Genomic DNA, 22,441 nt, shown 5'->3' with positions numbered 1-22,441 from the left:
ATTTTGTCACAACAATAACTCAAGTAGGCTAGTTTGTGATATACGTGTAAAATATTTATTTGGTCCTTCAAGAAGCGTGCTCCACATCTTTATGACGTCATAATGAGCTAACAATTTGGGTGTCGACGTTTTACCCAAAAACCCCACCACATCAGATCCCAGGATTTTCGAAAATATGAAACACCCTAATGTAGAATCTAACCCACATATAATTGGAAATTTTTTGTTCGCATTGAGCTAGCGGCAGAGGTTCTTAAACTTTTTGAGCCGCGCCCGCCTTTGACGTGCCATCCAAACTTGCGCCCCACCAAACTACAAAATTAGCAAACATTAATGTGTAATAACTACAGGAATTTAGCTTTCATCAATGTGAGGGATGTAGGCTAATTGTTTTTCGGAAACCAAGAGTTTAATTCGAGGCTTTGTAGCTGATAATGCACACCTCAGATCGGCTTCACAATCAATAAGTTTGTTTCGATGTTTTGTTTTTATGTTCAAAAGTGTAGAAAAGCCACTTTCGCACAGATAAGTGGACGAAAACGGAAGAAGTGTGCGTATCGCCACGCTACCCACTTCCTTGTAGGCCTATATGTGAAAATATTTAACCCAAAAATCAGTTAGTGGCATTGCTTCATAATCGTCTTTTGCAGTGGAGTTACACTTTATTTCCGAGAATTTTTCTTGCAAATCGTCGGGAAGAATGTCCTCGTTAACACGAAAGGGATTTCTTGTCATCTTCCATTCTGGAAGGTCGGTGTCACCCAAGTCTGGGAAATATCGTTCGAATTCTTGTTTCAAAAGCTGAAGGTGAGCCTCCACTTCAGCCTTAAGCTCACCTTCCAGTTCAAGTTGCTTTTTGTCAAGTGCAGTATCTAGGTTGGGAAATGAAGCTGCATTTCCTATTTGTATTCGGCGGTGCCACATCCCCAGCTTTGCCACAAATGCTCGAATGGAATCATAGCTATTACTCCGGTTAGTATTTCTGCCCTGCAAGAGCAGATTTAAGTTATTGAGGGCCTCGAAAATGTCCACGAGGTAGGCTATGCCAACTCCAGCTGAAACTTCTCTGATGAAAATGGCAGAAGGAGATCTTGCTTCCCATGAGCTTCCAAAAATAGCATCAGTTCATCTCTCATTTCATACACGCGGGCTAACATATTACCTTTCGATAACTAACGAACAGATGTATGGAAGAGGAGAGTCTCATGGTTCGAATCCATATCCTTGCACAGCTTGGTAAACAGTCTCGTATTGACGGCACTGGTTTTGACGAAGTTGACGGCTCGTATGATTACTACAATTTTGGTAAAGAGGTTACTTTCTTCAGCCACAGACATATACAACCAAGCAACCACACGGCATTTAACATAATGGATTAAAATTGAACATAAACTATAAGCTACAAACGTTTTCGGCCATACACACGTTAGCCCTTATCAAGTAACAAAAAATAACTGCTTATCATATCTACAATGAAAATGAATGACTGATCTAAACACTGAATTGAAAAACGAAATGCAAAATGCCTCAGGTGCTTCTTATCTACTCAACGTCTTTTCTTGATACGTCATATGTTGCGTCTTTGCCTGGTGTAATTTAAACGCCACGTGATGTGCCTTTCTTCTGTTCTGCCGTTTCATTTTGCATTTCGTTTTTCAATTCAGTGTTTAGATCAGTCATTCATTTTCATTGTAGATATGATAAGCAGTTATTTTTTGTTACTTGATAAGGGCTAACGTGTGTATGGCCGAAAACGTTTGTAGCTTATAGTTTATGTTCAATTTTAATCCATTATGTTAAATGCCGTGTGGTTGCTTGGTTGTATGCGTATGATTACTGTAGCTTATCTTTCATTGCAGCTGGTAGAGTCCTGGAGGCCAGAGCCTCACGGTGAATCACGCAGTGAGATCCAATGTCATTGGGACTTTTTTGCTTTATCCTGGCAATAAACCCAAGCATTGCTGGAGCACCGTCAGTGCAGACACCCACAAGTTCATTCCATTTCAGACCATTGTTGTCAAAAAATGTGGTGACAACTTGGAATATGTCTTCTGCTTTAGTAGTCGTTTCGAGAGGTCTGCAAAACAGCATTTCCTCTTCAATTGAAGAAGAACCAACAAAGCGAACATAAACCAACAACTGAGACAATTGGGAAACATCAGTTGGCTCATCACATTGAATGGCAAAAGAAGGAGATGCTTATCATGCTTGTATTTTTATTGGTCGCTCGACATTTCATACCGACGGTTGCGGTCAATTGACATCATGGCAAGACTACAACTTACCGGCACTAGACTAAATTAAACTATTTCATTACGACCCCAAAATTTCATTACGCAACGTTTAGTCACATAGTTTGACATCGCTCGAGCCCCCCTTGTGAACCTTTCGCGCCCCTCAGTTTAAGAACCGCTGAGCTAGCGCGACTGTTGCCAGCTCAGACATTTAAATGACCAGCTCAGAGTTGCCAGCTCAGACATCACTATTGAATGAGTCTATTTGTGTGAAGATTTGAACAATAATTCAAAGAGTTAGAGAAACAACAATATTATGTGGCAGCATGCACAGCGCTTTGAAAACAAAAACTCTAACTGTGATTGCGTATTTATAGTCAATCAATCAAGTTTATTTCAGTATAGCTTCACACACCGGCGCAGTAGCCTACGCTACATTGTAGGCTACAAAATTAATATGTCGCAGACACACAAAGCTTTATCATTGATTGATTGAATCTTTATCATTGAACTTAGGGATGGTAGAAGTAGGGGATTGCTCACTCACAGTTAAGGTGGACAACTGGAGGGTCACAATGTTATGACAAAACTTGATGCAACTACAGCTTGAGGTCTACTGCCATATGTCGCATACTCAGGTGCAATTTATATGACCTACCCACGTGTGTACAAAGAGTGTATCGCCAAAATAAATGTAGGAAATATGTGATATCATGTTTATTTAATAGTATTCAAGTTAAATGATAATGCAGGGGTTGACTTCACGCAACACCGGTAACGGTAGGTAGCTTCACACTGCTGCAGTAAGGTTTTGCAGATTTTCTAGCACCCAAAATTTTAACCAAGTATAGAAATTCATTTGATGAGAATGAATTTACCAAACATCAAAGAAAACGTTGTACAGTTCAGCTAATTTTTGAACTTCTTAGTAACCCTCCAGTTGTCCATTTCGCAAGAAAAATCAGTAAAGTGAGTCGTCCCGGTATTCCACTGTCCCTAATTGAACTAATATAGGATCATGAGCAAACATGTCCGTACTGCTCAAACAGACACTACATAGGCTAGGTGGGGTAAGCTCCTTTCACCAGGCCTGGATGACCACACTGCGAATTCAGGATTAGTTACCTTGTCAAGGATTGCTCAGCCACCATCATTGGATTGCCCAGCTTCCATCATTTATAACTTGTGTGCATGAATTTGAAAGAAGATTTCGGTGCCGAGAAACTCTAAGAAAGCCGGGAATTTTTGCTCCATCAAAACTTCCGAGTAGGGTAAAGTCAAATATAGAGTATCGCGATTTTATACGCCAAAAAGTTAATGTTTTTTTTAAATTTTGCAAATTGTTATTTATTGGGTAGCCTATTATTTTCTTAATTCAGTTCAGTTTGTTTTTATTTCTGACCATCACAACGAATAAAAAACAATATATGCCAATCATAACAGCGGTCTAGAAAAAGGTACGCGGACAATATAACGTGCATGATACCAAAGCAAAACAATCAGTTTAAAATATGTCACGGTCGCAATACCCTTATTCCTTTCAGAGATGAGCACAAAGCGAAGCGGATCAGGATTCTTGTTCTTTTTAGAAAAATAGAATTCGGATTGGTCGTACGAATTTTTGTAAAAAGCAGGAAGGAGATCAAGAGTTTTTATTCAAACAGATTGTAAGTGAAACAACAAAATTGAAAACAGCCAAAAAAACTATTGACGCTTTCAATAAATTAGATTTTAGATTGGCAACTCTATTTTAACAATGTTCTGTTTGCAAATCATCTGTTTTTTACATGGATTTTTGATTCAATGGTCTGCAGACAAATCTTATCAAAAGTGACATTTAAAAACTTTAGTTTAATGCAATGAAACGTGTTTGGCTATGTGTGGCAAAAACAACTAAAACTTCACTGCACCAATAGGGACACAAGTTATTTTGCACCAACAAATGCTACCGTACCGTTGCAAGGTTTTGATCAGGTAGAGCAGGTTGATTGATTGAATCTTTATCCTCGGACTAGGAAAGCTTCTTTGAGAGCTTAATTCTGGCAGTTTCGCAGACTCGTAGACCCTTTGAACCACGGACGCAGGCCCGATCACCAAGATTGACAGAGTAAAGTTTACGATTGTTGAAGTGTTGTTGCCTGGGGAACTATTCCATCCATTAGATTATTTTGCTGACGACACATAGCTTTATTAAGTTATTTGCAGACAACACAAAAATATATAAGAAAATAATGGACAGAAGTGACTGTTTAAAACTGCAGAATGATCTTGATGCATTGAATGAGTGGTCCAGAAAATGAAAATTGAAATTTCACCCAGAAAAGTCCTGTATTTTAAGAATAACTTTTTCCCAGTATGTGTAGTAAATGCCTGGAATAATTTACCACCAACAGTCATAAATGCACTTAGCTTGAATGCATTCAAGGCAAGACTTGACAAGCACTGGAGCAGTGATCCATTGAAATTACCTTGAAATCATCTTATGATGTTATGTATTAAGTGACAGTACTATTGTGTATGTTGTGTATGTATTTTTCATGTACAATTGTACATATGGTCGTATTTTTTTCATTTTCTGCTCCCATTAATGTGTCTTCTAAAAGTTTGATGTTATTAATGGTTAGAGTTATTAGTTATGAAACTAACTGTTAACCTAATTAACAGCAAATGCGTTATATATATCGGAATGATGAATAGGCACCTCGGTGCTTGCAACATCAAATATTTATAGGCTAGTTAGATGCTGCTGAATGGAGAGCAGTCCTTAACATGCGTTGCTCAAGCGCACACTCTAGGTGTCAAACCAACACTGTTTGATCTGGAAGCTTCTAGTTACAAAGTCACGCGCTATCCAACTGAGCTATTGGGGACCACAGGTTATTGGCTATTGGTAATCCAAAGATTCAATATAGCCTAAGTAAAGACTATAATATTAATTAAATTAACCATTTTGATATGGGCGCAACCTATTTGGTCCCCTGAACACTTCTTCCCCCGATTTTGTCCCCTGAAAAGATCGAGAAAAAAATACAACAAAGCTAAAGTCGCTGATCGGAGCAATGCCTTTTTAAAGATTATTTTTTCATTCAGCAACATCTAATAAATGGAATAGCTTACAGACAACACTCTGAAACTTCACCGCGCCTGAGTCAGTGCTTCAATGCCTCCACATCAGGTATGCGAAACTGCCAGGAGTAAGTTCTCAAAGAAGCTTTCCCAATCCAAGGATAAAGATCACCACAATCTATCCATGATGTTCTTGAAGGAGAGATACTCATAATGTGTGAAAATAACATCAAAAAGTGATGAAATAGTGGTCTTCGTCGTAAATTTAAAATTTTTACTTTTGCAAAAAGAAATATTTTGTCAATGCATACTTTAGCATTGTGATTTTGCCATTTTATCCTTTTATTAGTGATAAAAGTCGGCTGCATAAGAAGAAGATTAGTGATGAGTTTATGAGGCCTGCAACCTTACGTTTCCAGGCCTCTAACCTCTCGATGGCCTAAGTTTTTACGGAATGGCCCGTTTCGGCTCTGAGTCCAATTTGGCTAGTTCCCGATTAGTATTCGGGTACAGTCTTTCTCGGCTAGTTCCCTATTCAGCAAATTTTTGAAAATTCAACCATAATCCTTCTGTAATCCAACAAAACCTTAAGTAGATCCAACAAACCAGCCGAAAAAAAACTGCAGCCGAATCGAACTAGCCGAATAGTAGCAGAACCAAGTTTTTAGATAGCCTCTGAAACGACCATGTTGGTAGGCCATTCTATCATTTGTCGCTGGGAGCTGGCTGTTGAGTTTCCTGAATAGTTTGAGAGGGAGTTGTCAATTGTTTTTAATGACAATACTCATGAACGGCTATGTCGGTCTAATTGTATTAATATTAAAGTATACATGTACTGCCAATTTTCAAGGTAGCCTTGTAGATAGGGGTCTAGGTTTTTACAAGACAAATTGTTGTTTTTGTGAAATATAGATGATTTTACTTTTGTCAGTTTAAACTGACACAGTTAAGAGCAGGAGGGTACAGGTAAAACAATGCAAGATTGCTTTAGTTTGATGGTTCTATGATTATGTTCAAATACAAACTTTTTTAGCTACCAAAATGTCAATAGTTTAGATTCAAAAAGACAGCAAAAGCATCATTGACAAAAAAAGTAAGGTCAGTTTAACATTTTCACCAAAAGCTTGTTTAAAATTAAATAATAGCCTTTGAAGTCTAGCCTACCAACAAAAAATTTCATGTCAAACAAAGTAACTTAGTGGATTGCAAAGGGTAATTGACAATGGGTCAATTTTGTATCTGCACCTGCTTTCAATCACAAATAAACTACTGAAATTTTTGCAAATAATCAAAATTTTATAGCCCCTTTATGACCTCACAATGCAAAAGTACAGGTGTGGTTATTAAGGAAATACTGTACATAGTGTTTTACCTATACCCTCTTGGTCCCAGCGTCAGTTTAAAGTGATGGTAGTAAAATTGCTACAAAAATTTTGCAAGTCTATCTTTAATTTATTTTTTGCGTAGAATTGCTTCAATAAAATATTTTTTAGTTGTGTGTATAAATTTTGTTCTTGTTCATACCATTTGATTGCAGTTAGTTTTTAGAATAGTGCAAAAACACTTTTTTGAGTTCAGGCCGTTGTAATTATCGTGATAGCTGTTAACTCACAATTTAAAGAGATCAAACCATTAGCTGGCCTTTCAATTATCAGATTTACTCAAAAACTGGATTCCTATCGGCATCAACATGCTCAGAACTCTTCTTTTTGAGCCATCAGTTTAAACTGACAGTTCTAAGGAGGATACATATAAGGGTCCGCTACTATTCGGTGAGTCCGATTCGGTGAGTCTGATTCGGTGAGTCTGATTCGGTGAGTTCCTAACCCCTAACCCTAAAACAGCAATGATAATTAGGCTACGGTACCCAATAATTTAAAAAAAAAATTGAAAAAATCCCCCGATAAGGGATCGGACTCACCGAAACGGGCCATTCTGTTCATATAATATAGGTTAAATGGGATACATTAAACCGATAGTGTTACGTAACATTAAATATGATTAGGTTTGATACTTCAGATTTTGATACAATAAAACCATTGATTTCGACAATTTCTCACTTTCTTATGCTGCTAATTCAGTTCTTAGCAGTGTGATCATTGGGTTGCACCAAACCCGGCTCATTGCTGACACAACTTGCAAAAAAATGCAATTTTCAGCACTCCGCAAAAGTGCATGATGACATATAACGTGAAAAAAACGATTGTTGTGTATAGTTGTTACAAATTTAGCAACTTTTAGCCATAGTAATTATGCGGATAGAAGTGGCAGAAATTTGTACCCCGCTTCGTTTGGTCCTCAATAAGCGTGGGCTTAATAAGCGGGGATTACTGTACAGTATATAAATTGTTTTGTTGACTAATGAAACATTGGCTCTTCCTTAGAGATTTTTCCCTAGCAGCATGTTGTGACAGTGTATTTATAGTATTCTGAAAGTATTTAAAAAATATACTGTACTACAATATACTAGCTGTACAGTATAAGAATTTCTGTAGTATAAGAATATCTTATATATACCAGCTGTACGGTATAAGAATACGGCACCTGGCTTGTGCCGAGTAAAACTAACTTTGTTCCATTGAAACTGACAGGTTGCAGTTTGCATAATATAATAAGGCAATTGCACATGAACAACACATAATGGAATCTTGTAGAAGTGATAATCTTCAGTTTAAAGCCTGGCTGTGCCAACAAATATCAAGCGGAAAATACAAAGACTTAGAGTGGATAGATGCTGATAAAAAGCGGATTTTTAAGCTGCCGTGGACAAAAAAAAATTATCCTGATTGGGAAGAGCATCACAAGATATTTAAAGCCTGGGCGTATTATCGAAGTCAAGTAAAATGTGATGCTAAGTCTTATGCTACACAGCATATTAGCCTTATGAAAAGCAATTTTCGCACTATTTTGCGAAAATGTAGTGAAATTGAAGAATTGAAAAACTTTCACCAACTAGGCTTGCAAACTGGTAATTATAAAGTGTACAAAGTCTTAACTGTAGAAGAAGCAAAGACCAAAAGGGCTATTCCAAAGATGAAGCAATATGTAGATGTTGAAGAAGATTCAGTAAGTGATATAATTGAGATCTCGTCTAATGTGGATATAAACGGCATAGAATGGCTACCAAAGTCTAATATACCAGAAGACTGGATTGCTGCTACAAGTTCTCTTGGAATGGTTATGCTAGAAGCTGATCAACCATCAATAAAACGACCGCTTCCGTCCAGTCCTAACATCTCTCCTCGTCCAAAAATTAAAAAAACTCAAGCAACACAAACCGCTGAAAAAGATCCTCTTTTCAATGCTAAAGAAGTAGTTTTCCTTTCAGAGCCAGGACTGGAAGAAACTGACATATCCTCAGAAGTCCTTGTTCCATTTACCGAATCTAGTGACGATGTTCCATTTACTGTAGTCGAAGTAGGAGATGTTGAAAGTGAAGATATTGAACAATGTGAAAACACGGAAGGATTCAATATGCTTCTTGAAGCTGCTGAAATAGCATCTGATTCAGCGTTTGATGATCATGATGAAAATGAGTTCAAAATAATACAAGAACCATCCATTGTGGAGGTCATAGACAAGCTCCGCATACCCCGAGAACAGCTCCACACTTATGATGTGCAAATGAAATATGGAACTCAGGAAATATGGAGCGGAGTTTACTGTGAAATGGACAAAGGGTATAGGATTCATAACGATGACAAAAAGCGAGGAAATCGCAACAGCTGGTCCCATGTATCAATGAAGCTTCCAACTCCGTCAACATACATGGGAAAACCTTTTGATGTAGTGTTGCAAAATATGGGAGCTGGTTTGGTGCTAAAAACTGATGAAAATTATAACTTAATAGCTAAACGTTTATGTCAAAGCCGAATTTTTGTAGTAACATCATACAGCGATAGCGACACATCAAATATATTTCAACTTCAAAGGGATGAAGAGATGATATTGTTTCGTTATTCACATTTTCTCCAAGCGTGGTACCTCGGTGTAAAACATAACGAAGTTATTCCAAAAATTGAAATGCAATTTTATTTTGGCAAGCAGCCTAGGCACGAATCCAGCAAAACATTTATCACTCTGAGATTGATTCCATCAGCTGCTGCTTCTGTTTTAGACTTCGCAGAAGGACTATCCGATTCCAATGGGGTATCTCCTAATACAATAAAAACGGGAAATGAGAAACGATCTAATGTCGACAAAGCTTTAGAACAGGTCATGGAAATGTTTAATTAATTTGAAAATGTTCTTAAGCAGTATGTAAATGTTGCTCATTTTTTTAGGTGGATAAGAAAAAGCGTAAATGACCGGAGGCAGCATTTTTGTACCTCTAGTTGTACAGACAAATGCGCATTACTATTTACACTGCATTACCTCCAAGCATTTTCTACCTGCAGACAGTGGTGCTTGTAATCTTGCTACATGCGGAGAGGCTGTTCAAATTATATTAAGTAAATTACATTTCTCACTGGCTTACATAACTCAATATTAAAGTTGTAATCACTCCCTGAAGGGATCACATGTTATTTGAACAGCCTTTACAAGGGTGGCACTCACATAACTTTGAAACTGATGGAGAATTGGAGCGTGACGCCAAAGAATAAATGAGTATTTTGCAAACTCTTTTACGTTTCTTCCGATTCAATTACCCAACAGTAAATGCCGTGAACAAATGAGATCTTTTTATGGTCATTGTTAAAACGATTTTGTTTCAATATTCATTATACGCTGCGTCCTTTGTTTAAACTTCGAAATTTCGTGTAACTGTCTAACACCATCACACAAGTTTGCAATGAATATTGTACTTTGTCTCATACTTTGAAAACTTGAAAGGTTGTTTTACGAAAAGGGATGGTTCAAACGGGTCTGCTACTATTCGGCGAGTCCGATTCGGCGAGTCCGATTCGACTAGTCCGATTCGGCGAGTTCCCTATTCGGCCAGAGCCTTTTTCGGCGAGTGCCCTATTCGGCGAGTTTTTGAAATTTTTGAAAGGAAATTATCGGGTACCGTAGCCTAATTACAATTGCCGTTTTTACATCGTTTTAACGTCGCTAAACGTTGAAATCGTGCAGAAAGGAATAAAAAGAAAATGTTTGAACTATTAAATTAAAATTCGTCATGTCAGTTCAGTTATTTTTATTTCTGACCATCATATGAAAAACAATACACGTCAACATAGCAAAGGTAGAAGCGACAAAACGCGAACGTTTAAACGTGCTTGAATTCGTCATGTCAGTTCAGTTGTTTTTATTTCTGATCATGATATCAAAAACAATACACGTCAACATAGCAAAGGTGTAGAAAAAGGTAGAAGCGACAAAACGCGAACGTTAAAACGTGCTTGTGACCGAAGTAAGTTATTGAGTTGAAAGAAATTTGGCACGGTCGCAACACTTTCAGAAAAATTTAAGATATGAAGGGAAAATAAAACAAAGAAAATGTTACAAAAAAATAAATAAAATAGATCATGTTTATGTCTATAAGTTAGTACTTTTGAATAGTTAAAATGATTAGTTTGGACCAACAAATGTGTGGCCTACAGCTTGGATTGAAAGGAAATTATCGGGTACCGTAGCCTAGTTATCCCGACCAGCAAAAATTTGTTCCAAGAACACAGTTCATTTTTACATTGTAGTAACAGAATGAAAAGGCTAAACAAATGTGTGGCTTATCGTGTTAACGTCGCTAAACGTTGAAATCGTGTAGAAAAGGGAGCTTTTGCTGACTAGGATACTTTGAAACTGAGAAACATTCACAGAAGCCCTACGATTTGTTCCGAAAACCCATTTAGCATAACATTTCATTTGTACATTGATTCAACGTCTGAATACATTATCTTAAAAATGCAACGTATCGTAGGGCTTCTGTGAATGTTTCTCAGTTTCAACGTATCCTAGTCAGCAAAAGCACCCTTTTCTACACGATTTCAACGTTTAGCGACGTTAAACCGATAGGCCACACACTTGGTTAGCCTTTTCATTCTGTTACTACAATGTAAAAATGAACTGTTAGGCTAACTGGGTTCTTGGAACAAATTTTTGCTGGTCGGGATAACTAGGCTACGGTAGCCTACCCGATAATTTCCTTTCAATCTAAGCTGTAGGAGTGTAGGTCACACATTTGTTGATCCAAACTAATCATTTTAACCATAGGCGCCTAAGCCGTGGGGACCAGGTCCCCACGCATATTTCCGCGTGGGAGCAACTTTTTATGTGGCATTGATACATAAAACAATAGATGAACTAGCGATCGGCAGCAGGAAAACATTTTTAAATGCAAACCGCAACAGCCTCGTAGTAAATAATCACTAGAACGAGTAGCGATGCTACAATCCCACCCCAGACAAAAAAATCTGTCATTTTAACGTCTGCAGACGTTGAATCAATGTAAAAATGACTGATTTTGCTGCCTGTGACATAGCAAAAATCTACCATTTTGCGTCGATTCAATGTCATCGGATGTTGAATGCACCCAAAAACAACATAATTTGCTACGTAGACGCAGCGTGCGTTTAACTTAATGCGCTTGCAAACAGCCTCCTGTCGCTTTCGAAAGTCGAAACCTCTGCAGAGAATTGTCGCGGCAGTGAATAGGTTGCTGTGAAAATGAACTTGAAGTCTCGGCCCGAGGTTACCGCTAACCAACGTAACAAGGGCTGGTACAAACCGCACTGCCCACAGTCGCACAAGCGGCATAATCAACACAACAACGGACTCGCGCAAACTGCATGGCGCACACACGACCGTTGCCATAGAAACCCGATCAAAGGCGGGGAATATGCGCATCTTTTGTTTCATCTGCAACACAAAAACGGGCGTATTACAGCGAATTGAAACTTGAAAGCTGGTCAGCCATAAGTTGCGATATTGTAGTGAAAAGGGAGCAATGTCAAGTCGAAAACTTAATCAAACGTCTCTCTGTAACTATTTTTCAAGGGCCGTTTACGGATGTCAGCAACTTTTAAATTTATTAAAGGTGACGTGCTGTTGAATTGATGTAAACATAAATGATTTTGCTTTCAACAGGTATATTTTCAAGCATATGATCAAGTTAGTATTTTCATTCCATTTACAGTATACCTTTTAGTAAACCTTTTCGTCTCTTGTTTCATGCTAATAAATCTAGTTCGTTGCTAAACTTTATGTTGTGCTTAGCTTAAAGAGTCGCAGTCCATCAACCGCTAGCCAACGCAGACGCATAGTATGTGTTTTGGTCGAGCTTTGTTTATAATAATTAACGGCAGGTCGAACGTAGCGATAACTCCGAGTGTGGCAATAAAAGCAATCCTAGTGTGACGACATAATTACGTCATCCATCTGCGTGACATTTCGCTGAATTTACGTTGCTGCTGATGAAACACGCTTTTGCCCCCACGGCCAAAAAAATAGTTAGGCGCCTATGATTTTAACTATTCAAAAGTACTAACTTATAGACATAAACATTATTTTTTTTGTAACATTTTCTTTGTTTTATTTTTCCTTCATATCTTAAATTTTTCTGAAGGTGACGCAACCTTGCCAAATTTCTTTCAACTCAATAACTTACTTCGGTCACAAGCACGTTTTAACGTTCGCGTTTTGTCGCTTCTACCTTTTTCTACACCTTTGCTATGTTGACGTGAATTGTTTTTGATATCATGATCAGAAATAAAAACAACTGAACTGACATGACGAATTCAAGCACGTTTTAACGTTCGCGTTTTGTCGCTTCTACCTTTGCTATGTTGACGTGTATTGTTTTTGATATGATGGTCAAAAATAACTGAACTGACATGACGAATTTTAATTTAATAGTTCAAACATTTTCTTTTTATTCCTTTCTGCACGATTTCAACGTTTAGCGACGTTAAAACGATGTAAAAACGGCAATTGTAATTAGGCTACGGTACCCGATAATTTCCTTTTAAAAATTTCAAAAACTCGCCGAAAAAGGCTCTCGCCGAATAGGGAACTCGCCGAATCGGACTAGTCGAATCGGACTCGCCGAAATGGGCCATTCCGGGTTCAAACAGTGTATGCTTATTGTTCTATATTTTGGTCAGACGTTACCTTTTACACTGCTTGTCGTCGTGTGAGCCTCTGGGGTCCAGGGTCTATCCTTTTGCCACACCAGATTTACGATGCTCCCAGACTACACTGGAAGGCTACTACTAGAGAGAATTTACTTTGAAGAGTAGAAACTAAATTCTGTGATTACGTGAATATTCAACCACTAACTGTGATTACGTGAATATTCAACCACCAAACCGGTGTTTATCAGTTTCGTATGCTTGCCAAGAATTTGAGCCAGTGGATGCTGATGCAGGCCGTCACCAAAGTTGGTAGCTTCAGGATGGTGGTTGAAGTGTTGCCGCTTTTGAAAAACTCCAGCCATGCTATACCGTTTCGTGAGAAGTTTTACTTAATGCGCTGTTGTCCATTGCTCATGTAAATAGCCTAGTTGAAATAATGTTGAATGATCACGATCTCTTTATTCCACCAGAATAGAACATTACCATGTTGACGTTACATTAATGTAAGAGGAACAAATATTGTAAGAGATGGGGTATGTGGAGTTTACAGGAGAGCAGCTGAGCATTTTTATTAGTTTATTTTACCTTCTAATTAAGTTGGTAACTTACTTGCTACTCAACTTACTGACATTCACTTTTTATGCATAATTTATATGAACAGTAGAATTTGTCACCTCAAAGGGAATTAAAAAAGTGACAAATTAGGTGAACTCACGAATTATGCAAACTGGTTAAAACTATTACGACTTCTGCCAGGACCGACAAATATGTGGCGAATTCTATTGTGTCACAGAATTTTCTGAGTCTAGTTGTTGCCGTGATTTTCTGGCTTGGCTATTTTAGTAGCCTACTGCATTGCTGGACCGTACTTGGAAATGGCCAGATATCTCTTTAATATTGTTTAAATGAATGAGTTTTTATTTCAACTGTCGCGGTCAGTTCGTTTCACTGTATTTCCTTTTTCCTGTTTTTAAAAATCCGTGCGTGTTGCTTCGAGTGCGCATGCATATTGTGCATCGCAACAAAGTCCTTTTATTGCTTTGAATAAAACGGGTAATACAATACCGTATCGTAAGTTGTAAGTTGCATATCCGTATCGTATAGTTACATACCGTATCGTAAGTTACATAGTTACCACGTTAAGCAGAAGAAAGCTGGACAATGCGGGGCTGCTTGGCAGTGTTGTACGTTGACGCCGTCAATTTGACGGCATCACATGACAGCGTCAACTTTTTGTTGACGCTGAGGCTAGCGCCGTCAGTTTATTTTTTAGTTGACGGAAGTGATAGCACCGTCAACTATTTTGCCGATTTTAAGCGTCACGCGCTGTGTGTCATTTTTCGTTTGCATGGAAAATCTCGTTTCACAATGAGAGTTAAATTTTGTTTGACGTTTTGACTTTCAGGCTGATAGCAATTAACAATCTTTTTGTGTGGCAGCTGTTCGTCTATCCAATTATGCAGTTTCGAGTTTGTTTATCGTATTCTAGGTTAATCTGAGTCGAGAGAAGACGAAATCGTCTTTCGCAGCTCGAAACAGTCTCAAAAACCAAACTCGTTAGAAGTCGAATACTTCCGTTTTGTGAAACCCTGGCTAAAATAGCGCTAGAAATTAGCGCTGACGCCGTCAATTTCTTTAAGAGCTTACGCAGTACTTTACGCCGTAAAGTTTTTAGACAATTCGCGCTGACGCCGTCAATTTATTTCATTGACGCGTACAACACTGCTGGTTGGTTGGTTGGTTTTGAATCTTTATGTTCGGACTGACAAAGCCTTGATTGGTTGTTCCTGGTGGTTTCGCATAGCCCACTTGTAGAGGCTCTTGAACACAGGGCCAGTTACCGAGATTGGCAGAGTGAAGTGTTGTTTGCCGGGGAATTATTCCATTCACCAGGTGCCGCTGAATGGAGAGCAGTCCTGAAAATGCGTTGCTTAAGCGCACACCCCGAGAGTCGAACTTGCGCCGCTTGATCTTGAACCTGGCACGTATCCACTGAACTATCGGGGCTGGTCCACCAGAGTCTTCCTTAGCAAGTGCTTTCAAGAACAAACACATAGGCCTACCTAACTTCGCTGTGAACTTACCATGGAGTCGCCACGATTCTACAGCCTTGGAGTAGCCTAACTCAATCGTCTTTGTTTTTCCATAGACATCAACCACGCTTGCTTTGCCATCATCGGAAAGCAAATTTACCTTGCTTTCTATTTGTTTGCTCGCACAATATTCATTCGAGGTTTCATAACCATTGGTTTGATATTTGATGCCCTTCCTGAACATCGTTTTTGTTGTTTTGTTTATGAAGGAAGACAGAACTGATGTATCAGTATGGGACAGAGCTTTTAAGTTCACACTAGTGTGTGCAGTGAAAGTCTGCTGATTTGAATGTTGCAGGCGTAGTGCACAGTAGCCAGTAGGCTATCAAATTCGTTTAGAAGGGAGCATTTGATTTGTGGTATTATGGAGATTACCAGTCTGACACCCAAAATTAAATCATTAATAGAATGTAGAACAGAACGCTAATAGAAATCAACTTAAAAACGGATATTCATAGGCTACTACAGTATGCTAGCATAGCCTACTATTGTACGGTCATGCTGCCTTCTGCAGTAGATACGCTTAAGCACAGTGCGAGTGTAGTCTACTTTCTGCATCGATAGCCTACGTGGTTACGATACAATTATTGTTGTGAAACTAAACGCTGGTCGCTCCAGCTTCGTCTTAATTAAAGAAATGTAGCTGCGACACATTGATTATAAGTGCCACGCAACAAACTATACCGGTACCAACGTAGAGTGAAGACCGACGCAAAACTATGTAGGCCTAGGCTAGCCTAAATGTAACGCAATTGCAAGAATGCAGACAAGCACTTTTCGAAATTCTAAGAATTGTGAGAGAAAGCAAATGCGCCGTGAGGAAAACGCAGAAATGAACTACAGATATGAAAGATCCTGCATGGTTGCTCAGATTCCAGAACCCATAATGAGTGACGTCAAAGAACGTAAAGCCATGTAGCCTACGTAAAGCTCGCAGGAGCTACAGGTTGTTGTTCAATTCAGTTTGTTTTTATTTCTGACTATTACAACGAAAAATAGGGAAAGTGGGGCAGGACGGGACGCTTAACTTTAATCAATGTTTTGCAGAATTCCTTTTTATCAATATCGGCAACTTTGGTATCATGTTATTTCTATTGCACACCACTACCAACCAGCAAGATATAAAGACTCAGTCAGTATCGCATGACCTCATAATTAACAAAAAAATAAAAAAATAATTTGTCCCATCTTGCCCCACACCTGGGGCAGGACGGGACAAATCTCCCATTGTCAGGCGAAATGACAGACTACTTTTTTCCATAAAAATCATATACAAAATTTCCACGTCCATTATAAGCAGAACAGTTTTCGCGGCACCATTTTTTGCACAAAGAATAACTATTTTAGGCTTTCAATACAGACAATTGATTGGTTGCTTGTTCAGTTGTATTTATTCAAGTCAAAGATAGAATTTTGTGACAAAAACGTGGTCCTTTGGTCTGTAGAGGCTTTGACTTAGTTTAATGAGATAATATTATAATAATAATCAAGAGAAAATAACATAATTATGTGACAACCATTTTATGTTCTACGGTCAAGCCACCTATTGCTAAAATGATAACTGTTTTAACAAAGGTTGGCTGCAACATGTTAAAACTGCTTCAACTTTACAATAAAACAAAATCCATTTAACCTCTCCTCTACCATTTAGCCTATAGTAGGTGTAGTGTAGCCCCAATGGAGGGTGCTGTGATGCAAAGCTTACTAATAGGTGCCCAACTCTCAAGTTACTGGTTGACTTGGCATTTGCACTAGCTAATAGGCCTTGCCTAGGTGACAAGTCGGGCTAGCATATCATTGAAAATTGATAACTTTAGTGGGGCAAGACGGGACAGATGTCCCATCCTGCCCCAAGCAGCTCTGTCCCGTTTTGCCCCAATGACTGGCATTTTGAAATTTTCTGTTTGTTTATTATATATGCAACTCACATCTAAAAAGTCAGATACCCCAAAAAGCACTTTTATTACTGTATCTCTAGACCACGTATCATCTTCCAGATTTTTCTGAAATCATGCTAAAATGTGAAAAGTTTTGATAAGATTTCTTATAGCAACTAGCCTCTAATCAGTTATCCTGCTGCCACGACCACGTTGCAAGTCATCGAAAATCATGGTATTCTGTAACATCTAAATGGGTAGAGGTTGCTAAAGCTAATACTTTTAAAAATATCCACGGTGTCCCGTCCTGCCCCACGTCCCATCTTGCCCCACCTTCCCCTACAATATATGACAAACATAGCAGAGGTCTAGAAAAAGGTACAAGCGACAAAACGCGAACGTTATAGCGTGCATGATACCAAAGCAGGACGATCAGTTTAAAATATGGCACGGTCGCAACACCTTAATAAAATTTTAATAAAGCATGTTTCACCTCTCTACACTCATAACTAGATATTTTATTGTGATAAAAACTTGTACATATGTACAGTGTTATATCAACGTAGGTAGGCCTACAGTGTTGTACGTTGACGCCGTCAATTAGACGGCGTCATTTGACACTGACAGCGTCAACTTTTTGTTGACGCTGAGGCTAGCGCCGTCATTTTTTTTAATTGACGGAAGTGAAAGCGCCGTCAACTATTTTCCGATCTTAAGCGTCAAGCGCTATGCGTCATTTTTTGTTATCTCGTTTCACAATGAGAGTTTCACAATGTATTTTGGCCAGCGCGACTCAACAAAATTACCGTCTTTAGAGTTGGTTGAAATGGCTACCTGGAATACAAACGGAAGAAGTTCGCCAAATGGTGATCACTCATATCGTGAGCAGCAGCCTATCGAGAACGAGAGATCAGAGAGAGAAAGCGAAAAATCAATGAATGTTATCGCGGAAGTTTAAGATACTATTTTTCAAGAGCCCTATACCCCTGAAAAGAGCGATTTTGTTGCAGTGGACCTCGTTAAAAGATTTATATACCGGTATGCTAAACCATTCCAGCACGCTTGGAACAGTGATGCATTTCCGAGTGAACGTTTTCAAGGCTTGTTTTTGAAATACAACACACCAATACCGTCCAGCGCTGCTGTGGAACACATGTTTTCACTTGGAAAGGACATTATGCGTCCCAAACGCAGCAGATATAACTAATAGGCAGGAAATAACTAATAGGCTACAGTCTCAAAACATAATACCAGCTCTTTATTCATAGCTATTGTTAGCCTAAACTAGGGACGGTACATTACGGGACATGCAACTCCGTTGTTCCTTCAACATTAGAAGGGTCAATTGCCAATTTGTCATTTTTTTTACGCTTTACTGCTGGTGCTTTCAACTAAAAACCTTAAATCACTTTAAAACCAACTTCACTCTTTTTATATAACCCATAAAAAGTAAAATATTTTGTAAATTACAAAAAAACGTAACCCTTCTAGTGTTGCGGATAAGCCAAAAGCGGATGAAGTTTCGCATCCCTATGATCTACAATCCCTACCTAAACTTGGTTGAAATACTTCCGTGTTGTGAGACACTGGCTAAAATAGCGCTAGAAATTAGTGCTGACGCTGACGCCGTCAATTTATTTCATTGACCCGTACAACACTGTCAATGTTGCGTTGTGTGCAGGGCCTCCAAGAGCCCTGCCGGGCCCCTGTGCAGATGTTGCTGCCGGGCCCCCCAGCGCGACATGTCGCGTGATATCTCACCAATCACAAGCAAAATTTGCGGTGCGCGTTCTTACAAAGGATAAATTAGGTTAAAGTATTACCACTCCATTATTTCACAAACAATGCACTATTGTAAATATAACTTTAAATTCACAGATACACACTAGTTATACACAAAAATAAAATGCTGTAAAATGCTGAAACACTACATAGTGTAAATATAACCTCAATAGCGTTGTCAGATATGGAATTCTTCCCTAATTTGAGGAAAAGTTTATAGCTGTTGAAAACAAAAACTTGTATTTTTGAAATTTTTTTTAGTCCTGGGCAAAGATCAAAACCCTAACCTTTCCTAACTCTAACCCTTCCTAACTCTGGCAACACCTGATTGTAACCATGGCAACAAGTGGGTAAAATCAGCCATTTTGAAGATAAAAATTGCAATAGGCTACTATCCGACATGGCTGACATAGCATTGCATATGTGTGCTTATAGCTTTACAATTTACATTAACATACAATACCATTTCTGACCTTGAAATCTGCAGAGACTATGTAACGTCTTGATCTCTCAAGATAAGATAATCGCGATTTTTAACAGTCATTATGTCCATAGCAATTTTTAAAAAGCGTCCATCTGGAATTTCGTGAGAAACTAGCGGTTCACGTTGGTTGTTTCGTTGATGAGCACAACAAACATTGCATTTTGCAACAATGTTTTCGATGTCTGATAACATCCTAGGCCAATAAAGCAAGTCCTGCGCTCTGGATTTGCATTTTTCCATTCCAAAGTGGCTTTCATGGATTAAATTCAACATAAACGATCGTAACTCGACTGGAACAACGATTCGATCGTTGGCCATTATTAAAGTGTTCGGCTTCATGCAATATGTCACGCATATTCCAGTAACTTCTAGCTTCGACTGGAACGTCTCTTTGTGCACGAGGCCATCCATTTTTGCAATAGCTTTTGACCTTTTAAAGACCTGCATCTCGCTCTGTAGCCTCAATAAGCTCGTCCATGCGAGATGGCGTAACTGGAAGGCTAGTTATAAGAGTGTGGATTACACGGACAAGGTCATCATTCAATTCATTGTCTGCCACAACATTGAGATAAGCACGTGATAAAGTATCAGCTACGTACATTTCTTTTCCGGGAACAAATTTAATTTTTAAATCGTATTTGCACATTGGCTTCTTCATAATTGATTCAATTGATTTGTGATCAGACTCAACAACAATAGAGTCTTTTCCATAAAAGTACTGATGGAACTTTTTTATTGCAAAAACGATAGATAGCATTTCTTTTTCTATTTGTGCATAGTTTTGTTCAGCGGCAGTCATGGACCTAGAAGCATAGGCAATCGGTTTTCCATCTTGAAGTAAGCACGCTCCGAGTCCTTTTTGAGAAGCGTCGGACTGGATTGTTACAGGCTTCATGACATCGTAGAACGATAAAACTGGCTTACTTGTCAACAGTAATTTAAGACGAGTTAATGCTTCGTCATGAGCATCAGTCCACTTCCATTCAACTCCTTTCTTTAACAGATCACGTAAAGGCGCTGTAATGGAGGATTTATTAGGTATATATTGAGATACGAACTTCGTCATTCCTAGCAATCGTTGCAAAGAATGGACATCTGTGGGCTTGGGCATGTTCACAATAGCGTCAATTTTGTTTTCATCCGGCTTCAGACCATCTTGTGAAACAATGTTACCCATATATTCAACAGTTTTCACTTTGAGTTGGATTTTCTTTTTGTTAAACTTCACTCCTTTTTGACGTGCTCTGTCTAGCACAGCTTTAAGAATTGCATCATGTTCTTTCTCAGAAGATGCTGCTATGATGATGTCATCAGCTATGATATGTACATAGGCAATGTCACCAAATGTCTCTTCATTTCGTTTCTGCATTATTTCAGACGCGGACGACAGTCCAAAAGGCATTCGAAGAAATCGTTTTCTACCCCAAGGGGTGTGAAACGTAGTGAGGTACGAAGATTGTTCTGTCAACTTTACATGCCAGTAAGCGTCTTTCATGTCAATTACAGTAAATAAATTCTTTCCGGACAGTTGGGATTGGACATCCGCTGGTGTGGGAATATTATGACGTTCACGTTTTATAAAAGTATTCAATGGTTTTGGGTCTAAGCAAATGCGCAACGATTTGTCCTTCTTTTCAACCACAACAAGGTTATTTACCCAATCAGTTGGCGTATCAACATCAGCAATGATTTTTTGTGTTTTAAGTTTTTCAAGATGCTCTTGCAAGTGTGATTTTATAGCATAAGGGATTTTTCTGGGGTGCTGGATTACAGCTTCATCAAACTAGCGTCTTGCGCATACATCAGTAACTCGTGAGAATATATATTTCGTCATAGTGATGGTAACCGCACATATATTATATATGTCCGCCCCGATAGCTCAATTGTCCGCCCTGATAGCTCAATTGGTTAGCGCGTCACTTCTGGAACGAAGAAGCTTCAAGATCAAGCGGCGCTGGTTCGACTCTCGGGGTGTGCGCTTGAGCAACGCACGTTAAGGACTGCTTTCCATTCAGCGGCATCTAATGGATGGAATAGTTCCCCGGCAACAAGACTTCAACAATCGGAAACTTCACTCTGTCAATCTCGGTGACCGGGCCTGCGTCAGTGATTCAAAGCCTCTACAAGTATGCGAAACTGCCAGGAATAAGCTCTGCAAGAAGCTTTCCCAGTCCGAGGATAAAGATTCAATCAATCAATCAATCAATATACAGATGGTAGGTGGCGCTATAGGCCTAATCGTTCAATCTGTTACAGACTAGGGCAGCAAACTTAGGATGAATGCATTGCTATTGTTCATGACATTAAGAAATACCAACTTCATATAAGAAATACCAACTTCAAAATATAAAAAACATTTTATTAAAAAACATTAAAAACATTTTATGCAAAATTATTTAAACAATTATTATTTAATTATTCAATTATTTAAACACACGCATATTTAAACATTTTATTGGCTCCCTGAAAGCAAAAAAATGAAAATTTTGTTGTTCGAAAAAAGGGCATACCCATGAGGGGGCCCATGCAAAATACAAAACTAATATTCATATAAAAAACAATATTTTATGCAAAATCGACCTGAGCAGTGAGCACGCCAATTTAAACATTTTGTCGGGCCCCCTTAAACTCAAAAATTGAAAATTCTGTAATTTAAAAAAAAGGCATAGCCTAGGCTACCCATAAGGGGGCCCCATTCGACATACGGAACTAATATAAAAATAATATTTTATGCAAAATCGTTGAAATCAATCTTTTTATCGCGTGAATTTAGCCATTTTGTCGGGCCCCTTTGAACTTATCGGGCCCCGGTGCAATGCACTGGTTGTTCCCCCCTCTTGTGGGCCCTGGTTGTGTGTGTCATGTGATTGTCAAATAAAATTACTTCTTTCTT

General features: G+C 38.6%; 1 protein-coding gene across 1 annotated transcript; it reads left to right on the top strand.

Moving 5' to 3' along the window:
• Nucleotides 1-7,940: 7,940 nt before the first annotated feature.
• LOC145771082 (uncharacterized) lies at nt 7,941-9,536 on the top strand. Its single transcript, XM_082582824.1, has one exon. The coding sequence runs from the start codon at nt 7,941-7,943 to the stop codon at nt 9,534-9,536; it is 1,596 nt and encodes a 531-aa protein (XP_082438950.1).
• Nucleotides 9,537-22,441: the final 12,905 nt, after the last annotated feature.

Source organism: Aplidium turbinatum, chromosome 5, assembly GCF_918807975.1.
Source record: "Aplidium turbinatum chromosome 5, kaAplTurb1.1, whole genome shotgun sequence".
NCBI classification, from domain to species: Eukaryota; Metazoa; Chordata; class Ascidiacea; order Aplousobranchia; family Polyclinidae; genus Aplidium; species Aplidium turbinatum.
Note: the sequence above shows the minus strand (reverse complement) of the source record. Positions and strands in the feature narration are given on the sequence as shown.

Bases quoted from the DNA above. Each gene is read 5' to 3' on its own strand.
- LOC145771082 (XM_082582824.1), top strand. From the start codon at position 7,941: ATGGAATCTTGTAGAAGTGATAATCTTCAGTTTAAAGCCTGGCTGTGC.